Genomic DNA, 15,586 nt, shown 5'->3' on the forward strand with positions numbered 1-15,586 from the left:
AGTCTTCAGCTCAGTGGTGAGTTGAGTCAGCTTGAAGAAGAAACTCCATGCATCATTGAATACCGTGGCTGGCCCACCAGAAACCATTTCTCAAGTCATCCTGGCCCCAGAGACTCTCCAAATCTAGAGACTAGGACTTACCTTTTTCCAGAACAGTTTGCCCAGAGGCAGAGAGCTGGGGCCCCCTTTTTCCTTGGCACCATCCTTTGCTGTTTCAGTGGGTGTAGAATTCTTGGCGGCCCCCTGGGGCTCCTGGAGCGTAATGTTGGCTTTGTCTAACTTGAGGTTGGCTGAAGAGGCGGCTGACTTTTCCTCTCCCTATAAAAGTTACAAAAAATGTTAATCATCACAGGATTTCAAAAGCGAAAGGGCTTTTCTTTACAAATGTGGGCTGAGGTTATGCATGTTAAGTTTCCCTTTTACAACTTTCTGTATTTTCCAAATATTCCATGTGGTTGTGGATTTGTGTTAAAATCTTGGGAAAAGTCCAGATACTTCTCTTCTGCAAAAATATATAGAACCATTATGTATCATATGTATGTTAGTAACACATTAGGGCTCAAGGTGACAGAAAGGGGCACTTGGCTGTTAGAATGTTAGTTTGTGCTGAGGCCACGGGTCTTCTTTAGACTGTGGCCTCTGCAGAAAAGTGTTCTGAACGGGCATCTCCAACGCACTCGTGTTTGTTTACACGATAAAGATGTATTGTCTTACTGATCCAAAATCTGCAGTGAAAGATGGGTTCTAATACCTCTGCTTTAGAAGAGAAGGGCTGACAGTCTGCTCTCACTCCGCCTGAGAGGTCGCTGCAGTCAGTGGCTCCCAACCTCATGGGCCCCAAGCACTGGTTCGTGGAAGACAATTTTCGCGCAGACCAGGCTTGAGGGAAGGGTTTCGGGACAGCTCCGGTGCGTTACGTTCGCTCTGCGCTTCATTTCTGCTGCTATTATCTTGTGATATACGATGAAATAATTACACAACTCGCTTGTTACTCACGCACAGGGCTCTGATACGTGTCTGCGAGTAACTGACCTGCTGCGGGCGCTGGGCAGCCAGACCCCTCTGCTAAGGATCAGGGGTATCCGCAGCTGCTCCCTGCCCAGCTCCCTGGCTCAGCCCCTCCTCGGCCATCGGGCATCAGGCTCTCTCTCACAAGGAGCGCCCCACCCAGACCCTCGCGGGCTTGGTTCACAGCAGGGCTCTAGCTTCCCCGAGAGCCTCGCGCGGCTGCTGAGCCGAGAAGAGGCAGGGCTCAGGCAGCCGTGCAGGCGACGGGAGCCGCGCTAAGTACAGGTGAAGCTTCACTCGCCCGCCGCCGCCCGCCTCCTGCTGTGTGGCCCGGTTCTTAACAGGCCACGGATGGGTCCTGGCCCTCGGCCTGGCGGCTAGGGGCCCCTGACTACAGCCATCTGTAGTCTACAGAGATCCAAAGATCTAACATCTATAGACTTTGTGTGAGGCACTCGGGACAGAGGTTTGGGTCTGACGAGCCATCCACAAGCCCCGTGTCTCCACTTGTAGACGCAGCCTCCTCGTCTAAAGTAGATGCGAGTGAGTGGACGGACACTGGCGCGGAGCCGCACACTCACTCAGGCCCTGGGCTTCCTGCCTCCCCAGCGCTCCCCAGCCCTCCTCCTCCTCCCCGCACTCTGAGCAGCCAGACGGTGCAGCGGGGGCCATCGGCCCTCCTCAGCGACTGCGCTGCTACTCCCACGCTCTCCGGGGCAGGGGAAGAGCTGGGAGACTTACAGTCTCTCTGTGTCTCTACACAAGTGAGCACCGTGTGAAACATTCTAACACTGGGCTCGTCTGGCCTAACCTCGTCGTCTTACGCATCTCCATTTTAACGATCCTTGGTCCAGGGACTCGTGACACAACCTTTTAAATCCCCAGGGATGTCAGATCTTTGACTGCATTTTCTGATTAAAAGGAAAAAAAAAAGTCTGAGAGTAAAAACAGAGTGTGGAAACACTTAAACCTTTCAGAGTATTTCTGGCGTTGGAAAGAGTCTTAGAGGCCATCTAGCCCCATGCCCGAATTTTCATGAAAGGGGAAACAGGTCTGTGACCCACCCGGCACAGGGGCGCAGTCTGGCCTCAGACCCGGACTTTCCTCTCCGACCTGGCGCTCTCCCCACACTGCACATTACCTCTCTGAAGGAAGCTCACAGATCACTGAACTTCACTGTCCGATGCAAGACACAGTATCTTCTGTGCTGACTTTTTTGATACTAAAAGGGAGTCATTTACAGAGCAGATTCTACATTTGAATCAGGAGCTAAAGGGCCAATGTACAGAAATGACTTTTGCGACAGGTGATCCTGGAATAATCCCAGTTCCATTTAGAAACGTATAAAACCACATAATGCTGGGGTTTAAAATAACCTCTGCCTTGTATCAACAGTGTGATCAAACTGGTTAGGCTCAGACGATTCTGCATTTATGCATGTTCCAAACGGTCTGGGACACCTGGTGCTGTTTTAGCTTTAAATGGTAATTAAATTAACGAGGACTGGTTGAAGGGGAAGTGCCCTCCACCAATAGCTTGCTGTCTTTTTCAGAAAATAGGAGGGAGGCATGCCGATGTATGCATTTACTCGGGAAAATGCGATCGACTGCCCTCTGTGACCTGTGACGGACACTGAGTGCTGGGGTGGCGTGTTCTCATGAAGAGACAGAGACACCAAACAAATAGTCCCGCAGGTGAGTGTGAAACCCCAGCTATGATGAGTGCCACAGGGCAGAGGGAAGGATTCGGTGCTAAGGGAAGGAGGGCGCTAGACCAGATCTACTATGACAGTCAAGGAGGTTTGACAGAGGAAGGGAGACTGTGCTGTGATCTGAAGGGCGGCTAGAAACTAACTGGGGCAGATGGAGGAGGCCGCTGGCCCAGGGAACGGCGTACGCCCAGAGCCCTCAGCAAGCGCCAGAGGCCAGGACAGAAGCAGGAGCAGCAGGAGGGGCCAGGCACGGTCCCCAGCATCAACTTCACTTCTGCTCTCCCGGGAAAATCCCCATTGGCTCGAGGGGTCCGTTTTAGACCAAGAATCTGGGCTGGGGGCAGGGCTGACCTCACTCCCATCTCTTAGCAAGCACTGTTGTTGGCTTAAGTAAGTCATCGGTCCTGCTCACGTCATACAGGAAATGCTCCATTACTCACTGGGTCCCACACTGTTTTCATTTAAATTCTGCTGCTTTGCTTCCTCTGTTGAGAGGCTGTGTTACCAGCTCAGGGCTGTCCCTTCACAGGTGCTCAGCCTGCTCAGTCAAAGGTGCATGGGAGTTACAAGAAAGAGCTTGGTTCTGGAGCTCCGGCCTTCTACCAGGGCAGGTCCAGTTGCTAAGCCCACAAGACACCTCTGGTTTGGCTGGGTTTGCCTCCTCCCCTCAGCCTCCTGTCTCCCTCAGCCCCTTGAAGAGGGGACTATGGTCCTAGGGAACTGGGCAGAGAGACGTCCAACTTTGAACTCTGACGTAACAGTGATAGAAGGCACCAGTGCCCAGCACCATTCTAAGCCACTGACTGTTGTAACAACAGTCTGATGAGGAAGGAATGAATGACTGTGTCCATACTAGTGGTAAAGAAGCCACTTGCTGATGTGGGAGACACAGGAGACTCAGGTTTGATCCCTGAGTCAGGAAGATCCCCTGGAGAAGGAAATGGCAACCCACTCCAATATTTTTGCCTGGGAAATTCCATGGACAGAGGAGGCTGGTGGGCTGCAGTCCGCAGGGTTGCAACAGCTGGATTTGACTAAGCAACTGAGCACGCGCGCATGCATTACAGTTAGGGACGTTTTGGTCCTGGCTGGTTAGACAAGTTGCTTGCGACTGCACTGATCAGGGGACAGAGTTGACCTCTGAATCCAGGGTGGGTGATACTCAAACCTGGACATTCAGTCCCGTGTCTCCTGCATTATAGACAGATTCTTTACCACTGAGCCACCAGGGAAGCTCATAGTAGGTGCACAGCGATGTAACCAATGTATTGATGTAACTGCTGACTGTGCATCTCTCTGGCCAGACTGAGCTCTTGAAGGTGTGAGCTTTTATGTAATTTTTACCGTTACATCCCTAACCCCATTAGATCCTGTATGTGGCTCAAAATGTGTATTAAATAAATAGCAAATTAATTGATGATGGGGACCGCAGGGAGAGACCCACGCAGGATCCTGCCATGTCATGTTTCTGCCCATCCACCCCCTTGTACAGGGCTGTGGAGTCACAGATTGCCAAGAGTCGTCCTCTCCCTGCCCACACACCTCCTCGCTTCCCAGAGACGTGTTCCAAATGGTGTTCTGCCAGCATCAACTGAATTCATATTCTTTGTTTGCATTACGGTGGAGACTACGCAAGTTCTATCCATGTTTTTTGGAGAAAATCTCCTGGGTAGGGTTGCCAGATTTAGCAAATAACAGTGAGACCACAGGATGTCCTGTTAAATCTAAATTTAAGATCCACAGAGGACAATTTTTTGCCTAAGGATGTCCCAAATATTGCCTGGGACATACTTATTTTTATACTAAAAAATTAGCTGCCATTTATATGAAACTGAGTTGAACTGGGTACCTGTTATTTATCTGACAAACCTACCCGTGAAATTCGATTGTATTAGAACTGGAGGTTGCGTATCAGAGGACCTTACCTTCCTCTGGAGTAACTTTTCATCTTCTTTTCACATTCGGGTGTGGAAGAGGGGAAGTGTTAGTAAGACATAAACACTGCACCAAGAACCAGAAAGCAATGGATGTGTGGCAGAAGCTTATGCATCCCCTGAGGCAGCTGCTGATATTTTACTGTCTAACCGACAGAGGAGGCACTGAGCCAGCCAGAGTGGGGAAGGGAGCATTTCTGGGCAAAGACACGCTAAACCCACGTCCTCTGTGTGCACGGCCGTGTTCAAAGTCTGCAGGGCGTGTGACAAAGTTTTATGCTGAAGCATCATGTATGATTAAGCCAAGAGAAAAAAGATTCAGATTCAGCAAAGAAATGCTGACCTCCTTATTATTTATAACAACAAATGTATTCCACTGATTAACTCCAGGCTTCTCCATTCTTTTAAACTAAGACAATCCTTTTTATAAGAAGGAAAATTGAGCTATAAAGAAACGAACCTAGGAGTTAACCAGGATTGGTAGCCCTTATATTCTTTTAGAGCAAAACCAGAGGACAGTGTTTTATCCTTGACTTTGCTTGGGTGAGGTCTCCTTTTTGGTCCTGGGTCACAATGAACTCAAGGAGGAGGAGTATCACACCTCCCAGAAGCAGGCACCAAGGTTCACTGATAGACTCTGGCTGGTCTGCTTTAATGGCCCTTTCCCCCTGTCTTTTTGGATGACCGAACAATCCATTGAGGAGAAGACAAACACTTTCTGAGGCAGGAAGGTAAAAGCCAACAAGGCCCACCAAACTGCCGTACAAATGAGAGTGAAGAACGCCTGGGACTTGTCCCCTTAGATGACGTAGAACAGTAGACTGAATGTGACTCGAGGCAAAACCTCCGGTCGGCTGTAAGAACCCCAGAAAGGGTCACTTCCGCATCACCCAGGAGTCCGAGTCCTCTCCTTTCCCCACAGGCACCTGAGGGGCAGGAAGGGAGACCAAAGGTTTCGGGAAGCCCTGGGAATACTGAACTTGGGTGGTCCACTTGTGGGAGGGGAAGAGACTCCGGAACTTGGCATTAAATGGATGTCAGGAGACGCGCAGGTCTGCTGGGGAGGGGGTGGCGGTGGGGGAGGTGGGCAGTCACATCCGTCTTAAACTTCCGAAGCGCCCTCCTCACAGAAGCGCCCTGTTTGGGAATTCAGCTAGGTTCCTTTGCCCCAGTCTCTGACCCACCAGCAGGTACCAAGCTGGCTGCCGCCTCCAGTAGTACCGCCTTTTAATTTCCCCTCCCCCACTGCAGAATCTCTCATCCACCCCCTTCTCTCTTTATAGAACAAAATAACCCTGTAGGGAACTCGAAGGGAGGCTTCATAATAGTTTGTTTATGCAAATATAGATTCAGCCAGGAGAGCTTTCTATGGAGCTTTTATTTGCATACACAGTCCAGGGACTCTAATATCCAGCTGGGGATGTTTTTAAAATCAGTTCATTCAATTTAGTGGAGAATGGTGGACATTTTGAACAACTTTAGAAGCATCCTGGCCCAAGTCAGGGGTCCTTTTAACTGATGACAGCTTTAGACAAATACTGGCATTTTCTTAGACACGAGAAGAATGCAATCTCCAAAGCTGACTTCTCGGTTGTCCTCACTTGTCAAGAACGTGGAGGCAGTTTGTTCTGCCTTCATCCATTGTTTGCGGTGCCTGGGCTTCCAGGTGGGTTCAGTATAAGTTTAGTTAATACAGGGAAGAGATGGAGCAAAGCGCGAGGTGAAAAAATCTTGAGGTTAGAAAAGTGTTTCCCAAAGTGCAGAAAGCAGACCATTGGTGGGACGAGAGACGACTTTGGGTTGAGCCAAGATTCGATATTAAATAATATTAAAACCATGAAAATACTCCTCCTTTTTCAACTCTCATCTTTGTAAGACAATTCAGGAGGAAATCTCAGTCTGGTTCTGGTAGAGAAATCTTTTTAACATTTCCCTACCGTTGGCTGTGCCTTTCCATAAAGCTAGAAAGGCCAACGGTTCAGAGCTTAACATGAGCCAGGTAGCTAGAAGGTAATATCTTTTTTTATTGCTTATATAATGGTACCTTCTTATGAAAATTGATTCTGCTTTTCCAAGTGTGATGTAATGTCAAGTTTCAAGATAACTTTAAATAAGGAGTAAGTCAATTTCAATATAAAAATATTTAATAGATATGAAAGTCTTTCAGTTGTGTCTGACTCTTTGCAACCCCATGGACTATACAGTCCATGGAATTTTCCAGGCCAGAACATTGGAGTGGGTAGCCTTTCCCTTCTTCAGGGGATCTTCCCAACCCAGGGATCGAACCCGGGTCTCCCACATTGCAGGCGGATTCTTTACCAGCTGAGCCACCAGGGGAGCCCCAAGTAAATAGTGGTATATCTCAAAAATGATGGGGCAGGTATGCAAACATTCAACATTTGGGAAACACTGGGTTAGAAGAATCTTAGAACCCTGGTCGACACTAGTGATCTGAGACATTTATAACTATGAGGACTTTGAAAAAATCACTGAAAATTGTCTCACATAGTATTTAATTTCCCTCTAAGAGCCCCACCACCCAAGGCTCTGTCTTCACTGAAGAGGAGCTGGGTGGACACGGGATGTGCAGGTAAGCCACAGAATGAAGACCAGGGTTCTGTTTTTTTCCCTCCTAGTTGAACGAGATACAGACCTTATGCCTAAAGAATTTTCTGAAGGTGAGTCCTAGCCTGGGGCTATGCAGGTGCTTTTTCTTGGCGCCTTTAGCCTGGACCTCGGATGTCTTCTGCCCGGCTTGTCCATCAGAGACACTTTCTCCCTTAGATGCCTTTCGGGCAACAGCAGTCACAGCTCAGAACTTTGTTTTTAAACAAAACCCATTTTTCTCTTTTGTTTTTAAGTGCAGTAATCCTGGTTGTCAATTATCTACTGATACATCACCCCCATCTTCCAATCACAAGGTATCATGTGAACACTTATCTTTGTCAAACTCTCAGACTCGGCTAAAGAGCACTGTCACCGTCTATTTCTCTTACACGTTGATTTTCAACACGGTAACCTATTTAAATGACCCAGATTAGCGCAACTCCATCTGCTAAAGATAATGACAAGATTTTTAAGCTTTGTCTATAGGTCATGAAATAACCAGGTGAAAATTTTTTTAACACGAAGGAGAGAATGAAGTCCCTACTGGATGGCTTTAAATATCTAAATGCTACTGTCACGTGAAAAAGAAAAAAATATATACCTGAAGATAAGCAACTTGTTTTTGCATCCTGGACTCAAGGCAAATCCTGCCACTAAGTGGCTTTCATTCTCAAACTGATCTCCCCTTTTTTGGTATTAGAAACCTCAGGGGAGCAGTATTACCCACAAAAGATTCAACTGATTTCTAGATGGGCAGATCTCCTGGGCAAAAAATGTTTCTAGAATGAGCCAATCCTCTGAGCCAAAATGAGACAAAATTGGGACTAAAATAGCCCAGTTACAATTATTCAGAATTGCTGACTCAAGTTACAAATGCTGGGGGATTTTGAGTGTGCTAAAAATTGCCCAGAGCCAAATGAGAAGATGGACAAAGGTTTCAAAGGCACGAATCGAAGAACCTCAGTAGAAAACATGTCCAGGAGGCAAGCGTGTGAACCAGGTTGGAAGGTCTGTTTGTGGGTGTCACAGGCAACCTACATTCACAAAACCCTCTTTTGAGATCCAGCTGCCTCAGTAATGAACCCACCCCTCTCTGGGCAGAAGCATGAGATTTTTATCTCTAGGTACTTTCTGCTGGGACCACATTCTAGGTGAGGCAGGAACAGCTGATGAGAGGGAGGGCCCCAGGTCACTCGGAAAGCCACACGTCACACCCACACACCCTCCTGTTTCCAAACAATGCAAGTCGCAGAGCCCAAAGAGAAACCCGCGGACCCAACCAGTCACTGAACTTGACCCTAGCAGCCTTGTAGCAAATAAATCACTTTATAGGAAAATGCACACAGATGCTTCAGATATATGTTTCTTTTTCCCCCCAATGGAAAAAGAAAATTCTAGAGGAACCGACCAATACAAGGCAAATGTGATCCTGGTGTCCAATCTGTCCTGCAGGGATTGGGGAAATAGGAATCACCTACATTTGAGTAGAGCTCCCTGGGCTTACCAGGCATGGTCACACCTTCAGTCCTGGGGGTGGGGAGATAGAAGTTTTATTGCCTCGGCTTTACAGATGTGGAAATTTGGGTTCAGATGGGTTAGGATCACATAGCCTTCGAGTCGCAGGACTGTGGCTTGAACACAGGTCTGAGACAAATTCTAGGATCTTTTTCATAGCTCAGCCCCTTCAAATATGGGAAGCAGATGGACCAAGTTGGCCAAGCCGTTTGTTTGGTCCCAGTGTCTTTCAAAGCACTTTCAGTCACCAAAAGGAGGACGCAAGACACTTCTCTGTCACCGAGTTAAGTTTTCCTCGTGATTCCCGGGAAATTCAAACCATGTGTTCTACTAAAGAAAACCGGCTCTGTCTAGTGTAAAGCGAAAACATCTCTAGAAAGTTGTCATTCCAGACAAAGTGTACTTGGAGGGGAACCGGCTGAATTTCTAGGGGAACCCTCTGACAGTGAAAAAGGGCACGCTCTCCAGGGCATCCTAACCCCTCCATTTGGCAGGTGTCAACTTGCGACTGTTTCATGCCACGAAGCGATTGCCGTTGCAGTAGACATTAGCTTTTTTTTCAAATGACATGAAAAACAAAGCAGGACCTAGGTTTTAAAACCAAAAGCCTAGAGGCTCGCATCTGCTTTAAACTGGTCCCACCGCTGTCTCACTTCCAGCGGCTTTCACTCTATTCCCTGGGTCTCCCCACACACAACGAAAAAGACTAAGATGATATGTAATTGTTAGTAGTCTGTTCTAATTCTGTGTAAGAGATTGTTTTTTGTGACATTATTTAGCCACAATTGGCACATATTTCAAGTTTTCCACCAAAATTTTCATTAAAATACCATTAATGTAAATGGAACATTTTAAGGACAACCTAACGGCAGTATTAAATTGCTAAATATGTATATATGTATCTACACATACACATAAAATTCAAAAAACAAAGAGGACATAACCCAAATCCAGTTCCACACACAAACCCAAATATAAACATGCTTCAGGCTACCTACCGTGTCTTCCGTATCTTTTTTTGTTTCAGCTTTGTTAGGCGAAACCTTAAAAGTTTGAAAAAAACAGATGTTACAAACCACAGCTCTTTAGGGTGATTTTCTTTCTTTCTTTCTTTCTCTCTCTCTCTCTCTCTTTCCTTTCTTTTTTCGGCCTTGCTGCAGAATCATAGTTCCCCAACCAGGTACTGAACCCAGGGGCCCATGGTGAAAGCATCAAGTCCTAAACGCTGGGCTCCCCGGGAAGTCCTTATTTCATATTTTTATTTAACACAGTCCAATTTACTCTACAGGTAAGGAATATAATAAGAAATCCTGGTAATGCCTAGGTACAGAAAAGTTAATGAAGTTAATATTTCATAGTGAAATGCCTCAGATCTTATACATTCACCCAGAGCTTGATCACATTCAAGATTGTCTCCTGGAAGGCCACAGACTTTCCAGCGAGGCTACCACTGATTCAAACAAACATATAGCCCTTTGGTGTTTGTCACACACGCTGTTGATTTTTTTCTATTTTATCTTTTGAAGCTGGTCTTGGTCTTTGGAAATGGTCCAAACGCTTGAAGCTGTCTGTTTAATTACGCGTGCACTCACTCAGCCCTTTTCTGAGTGTCTGGCATGGGCCACGCTGTGGGCCCTGAAGAGTCAGGGATAAGCAAGAAATGGAAGGCGTGGGTGGGTCCTTGCCTTGACCCGACGAGAGCTTTAGACGTAACAAGACAGAAAGTGACTTCTACAGTTCGATTTGCCATTTGAGTGGCGAAAATGCTTTGACAGGTCAGCAACTCAAGGAAGTTTTTTCCAATTATTTTTATGGTCAATGACCATAAGGCACCAACTGCGGTAGAGTTCCATGACCACACGGCTCACGTTGCACTGAAAGCAAAAGGAGAGGGGCAGCCGAGGATGAGATGGCTAAGTAGCGTCACTGACTCCACGGACGTGAATCTGAGCAAACCCCAGGAGAGTGAAGGACAGGGAGCCTGGCGTGCTGCAGTCCATGGGGCCGCAGAGAGTCGGACACGACTTCGCTGCTGAACAACAACAGCGTGGCTATAGTTTGGTCACCTGCCATGCTTCTCACAGTTGCCAGCAGTAAAGACTCCTTCGCTGGAAGCCAATTCCCTTACGAAACACCTTCCCCTGTTCTCCAGGGTCCGGCTGCACCACGATGACACCCTGTTTAGAGCAGCGCCATTCAAGCCTGTGGCATTCTTAAAACTAGCAAAACTTTCTCGCAATAGAACGTAGGAACAGAGAAGAAAAAGAGTTGAAATTACTCACCAGGGTTTTAAAGAAGCTCATGATGGAACTGTTCTCTGCCTGGGCGTCCTCCTTTGCAATCTCCAGTTGCTCAGGGTCCCCGGGGACGGAGCGGCTCACAGCTGGGACTTCCTGTCCTCCCTTTCCCTTGCCGTCAACTAAGTCCTAGGATCGAGACAGAGTTTTCACGGTTGCAACTTGTTGAATGTGGACTCTCAAAGTAATATTTTTGCTTCCCGCCTCTTTCTCCCTTACCCGCTAATTCCAGCCATACTTCTTCAGCCCACGGTGGTGTAGAACAATCAGGGGTTTATGAGAATCACTCTTCCTTCCCCGCCCCCTCTTTCTAACAGAATCAGCATCTGCAGTCAGTTGGAGGGACTTTGTCTGGAGCCAGAGGCCAGCAAACACAGCAGGGCGCAGTGCGTCCCAAACAAAACCCTCTTCTCCCAACTCTGGAGAAAGGCTGTGCAGGATGCCAGCGCTCTGTGGTTCCCCAGTTTGATTGTGGGAGATCCTTCTATTTGGTTTCCCACCGTCCCCACGCTGGTGGATTGTATCAACTAAGAAACGCACTGATGTTTTAGAATAATAATCCCGTCTTCAGGATCTGGGAGTTTATTGGTGAAAAGCTGGGGTACAGGGATGGACTTCCTCTTCTAACCCACCCAGGACGGCAGGATGCTTGCCAAAGTGGCCTCTTTTGTTTTCTTCACTCCCACGACCTTGGGCCAAGCCAGGTGACCTCAAACCCATCCATTCTGCAGGCTTGGGCTCAAGTTTACATTCTTCGCTGAAGTCTTTCCGGGTCACAGCACTCACAGGACCTGTTCCTTTCTTTGGGTTTCTAGATCGCCTCCCCGTGCTGAATCACTTGGCACATAGGTTAGCCTAGTGCCAAGGACCAAGCCGAAAGAGTCTGCATCAGCAACGGGGCTTTCTTTGGCACTTCCCTGGTGGTCCAGACTCAGCACTGCCAACACAGTGGGTGTGGGTTCGACTCCTGGTTGGGGAGCTAAGGTCCCGCATGGCGTGGCCGAATAGAGAGTGCGGCTGCTGTTTTCTGAACAGCTATGAAAATGTATAAACACATTTTGGTGGATATTTTAAAAGGTAACAACGTGTGTATTCCACAGAGTTTTCCTCAGTTCCAGAGCTCTCTCTAAATGGAGCAGCGCTTCTTGTGAAATGCCTCTGAAAGAGCTGGAACTTCATAAAACCCAACTCAGATCAGAGCCACAGCTCTAAGTTCTCAGCTTTTCTAGTTCATTCGAGGCAAAACGAGTTTTACCTGGGAAGAGATGCCCTGTTAAACAGGTTCTAGTATACCTTCTTGTTCATGCTGTGTGCTGTGCTGTGCTAAGCCCCTTCAGTCGTGTCCGACTCTTTGAGACCCCATGGATTGTAGCCCGCCAGGCTCCTCCATCCATGGAATTCTCCAGGCAAAAATACTAGAGTGGGTTGCCATGCTCTCCTCCAGGGGATCTTCCTGACCCAGGGACTGAACCTAGGTCTCTTACACCTCCTGCACTGGCAGTGGGGGTTCTTTGCCATTAGTGCCACCTGGAAAGCCCTTTCCTGTTCATATTAGAAGTCTAATATGAGTTGAATTTTTGGTAATTCCAAGGTACAATTCGGATCCAGGTGGTTAAGCAGGTTGATAGAGAGGATGGCTGAAAATTTTGTGTCTAGCAGACGAGTGGCCTCTGAGGTGCATGCTCGTGGTAAAGAACTCACCTGCCAATGCAAGAGGCAGGGGTTCAATCCCTGGGTCGGGAAGATCCCCTGGAAAAGGTAATGGCAACCCACTTCCGTGTTCTTGCCTAGGAAAACCCATGGACAGAGGAGCCTGGCGGGCTACAGCCCATGGTGTTGCCAAGAGTCGGACACAACTGAAGCACCTTGGCGTCAGCGTGCGGTGCGCCTGTGGGCGATGATTTGATTTTAGGTGGTGCGTACACATGGACACATACAGACGCAGGAAGTTATTCTGTAGGAGTGTTTGTTTGGAAAGATACTTCTTTGGTACAATGAACAGTTTTGCTTGGATAGAATTGAGTAGAAAAACTTTAGATGAAATACGAAATCAAAAACATTACATAAATCACCGAACAGGTGTGTGTAAGATGAGCCAGCATGGACGTGATACCAGCACTAAATCTAACGACGTGCCCCACCAGGCCTGCTGGAGCTGATCCTCGGAGAGAGTTCCTTATTTCCTCCCACTCATTCACGCACCTTCGTTCAGCAACGTGGCGGGGGAATCCTGACCAGGCGCAAACTGTAGAGCAGCCCTGGTGTGAGTGCCGCCCCGGAGCCAGCCCGCCCAGACTCCGCCCTCTGCTCCGGTCACACCCCTGCCTTCGCGGGCGCGTGCCCTGATGCCTGTGCCCAGAGTGCTCGTGGGCCCAAAGAGCAGCCCCTGCCTCTGAGGGCCGTCGGGGCGTCAGCGGGACGACCTGTCTGAGGGTTTAGCGCGTGTGTGGCACGCACTGCCGTTCGGCTGTTCAGTTGCTCAGTCGTGTCTGACTCTTCGAAACCCCACGGACGCAGCACGCCAGGCTCCCCTGTCCTCCACTATTGCTCAAACGCACGTCCCTTGAGTCGGTGATGCCGTCCAGCCATCTCATCCTCTGTCGTCCCCTTCTCCTCCCGCCTCAGTCTTTCCCAGGATCAGGGTCTTCTCAAATAAGTCAGTTCCTCGCCATCAGGTGGCCAAAGTATTGGAGCTTCAGCTTCAACATCAGTCTCCCTAATGAATATTCAGGACTGATTTCCTTTAGGATGGACTGGTTGGATCTCCTTGCAGTCCAAGGAACTCTCAAGAATGTTCTCCAACACCACAGTCTGAAAGCGTCAAGCACACAGTAAACGTTCAGTAAACGCTGGTACTGTCATCGTCACTGTTAAGTTCCTGAGCCTCATCCTGAGCCCGGTGAGATTGACAGAATTGAACCAGACACGCTCCTGCCTCGAAGTGCTTACCGTCTCGTGGTGGATCAAGGCCGGCAGAGAAGGAGAAGAACTTGGGTAAAAGGATGCATGAGTCCCACGAGCCCGCTCAGCTGCCGCTCAGAATCAGCTGGGCAGCATTTTACACCAGCGTTAACACCCAGACACTCCCTCAACCAAGTTGATCAGAATGTCTGGAGGTGAGGCTCAGGCATCATCATTTTTAGAGCCTCTGGGTGATTGCAATGTGCATCAAGGTTGAGAACAGCTGAGCTAAGGGACGAGGAAGGGCTGAAGATGGAGCAGCACCTGCCCTCGGGCCTGGAGCCTGAGCTGCGGGTGGACACGCGGGGTGGGGAGGGCTGGGGTGGAGAGGAGTTTCAGACGCGGGAAAGACATGAAAGGAAACGATGAGGTGGGAACCCCGGGCGGGAAGGGCTTCAGGGGCAGGTTATTCAGTTCGACTGAGATCCAGGGGGCAAGACAGCCTTCCCAGGCAGCTCAACGGTAAAGAACCCACCTGCAATGCAGGAGACCCCAGGAAACCCCAGTTCAATTCCTGGGCTGGGAAGATCTGCTGGAAAAAGGATAGGCTACCCTCTCCAGTATTCTGGCCTGGAGAATTCCATGGACTGTATAGTCCATGGGGTTGCAAAGAGTCGGACACAACTGAGAGACTTTTACTTTCTTTCACTGGTGGTCCAGTGGTTAAGAATCCACCTGCTGAACAGAAGGTACAGGTTTGACTGCTGGTCCAGGAAGACCCCACGTGCCACAAATCCTGAGCCTGTGCGCTAGAGCCTGCACTCGGCGACAAGAGAAGCTGCCGCAGTGAGGAGCCTGGGAACCGGAACCAGAGGAGCCCCCGCTCGCCACAGCTAGAGAGGGCCTGCGCGCAGCAGTGAAGACCCCGAGCGGCAGGAGTGAAATAAATAAAATAAATAAACAGAAAGTTTAAAAAGATTAAAAAGTTTATACAAGCTTTACAGGAGAGGGCTGAAAAAGTAGGAAAGAAGAACCGCTCGAAAGTCTCCACAATCCGAGAACAAGTAAATAAAGCAACATGTGGAATTTACCTATGGACCACGTGATGGGATATTCTGCAGCCATGCATTCTTTGAGGAATGTGGAATGAGCAGGAAAAATGTCCAGGGTAATATCATTACGATGATAATGATCAGCCTTTATGTGTCAGGCCCAATGCTAAGCTAGTCAAAAAGAGCTCATTTAGTTCTTATAATGATTTGTAACTCCATTTTTACTGATGAATAAATTGATTCATGAAAAGAATAAATAACTTGCCTTTGATCTTAGACTGAAGCTAGGATTTGATCTTAGGTCCAAATGATTTCAGAAGCAAAAACTTTTAAGCACCATCTGCACTGCCTCACACCTCCCTTCCTTCAGGGGTTTACCCAAACGTCAGCTTTGTACAGAGTTATCCTGCTTTAATTCCCTCGTCCCTGTTCCTCTTCCCTGCTATCTTCCCCACATTTGTCATCATTCACATATAACACACGTTCGATCCTTGGGTCGGGGAAGATCCCCTGGAGTAGGAAATGGCAACCCACTCCAGTGTTCTTGCCTGGGAAGTCCCC

General features: G+C 48.4%; 1 protein-coding gene across 7 annotated transcripts in view; it reads right to left on the minus strand.

The window, feature by feature from the left end:
• Window positions 1-15,586, minus strand: part of BCAS1 (breast carcinoma amplified sequence 1) — a 99,021-nt gene that overhangs the window by 35,376 nt on the left and 48,059 nt on the right. For 5 of the 7 annotated variants that reach the window (XM_018058051.1, XM_013968983.2, XM_013968982.2 and 2 more), the window contains exons 5-8: window positions 11,058-11,201; window positions 9,774-9,818; window positions 7,307-7,441; window positions 142-318 (exon numbers count right to left, since the gene is read on the minus strand). In XM_018058051.1, coding sequence (XP_017913540.1) covers window positions 142-318; window positions 7,307-7,441; window positions 9,774-9,818; window positions 11,058-11,201 — 501 coding nt within the window. The remainder of the gene's footprint in view (window positions 1-141; window positions 319-7,306; window positions 7,442-9,773; window positions 9,819-11,057; window positions 11,202-15,586) is intronic. The other 2 variants (XM_018058052.1, XM_005688744.3) reach the window with 1 other exon arrangement.

The sequence above is a fragment of the Capra hircus genome, chromosome 13 (genome assembly GCF_001704415.2).
Source record: "Capra hircus breed San Clemente chromosome 13, ASM170441v1, whole genome shotgun sequence".
NCBI lineage: Eukaryota > Metazoa > Chordata > Mammalia > Artiodactyla > Bovidae > Capra > Capra hircus.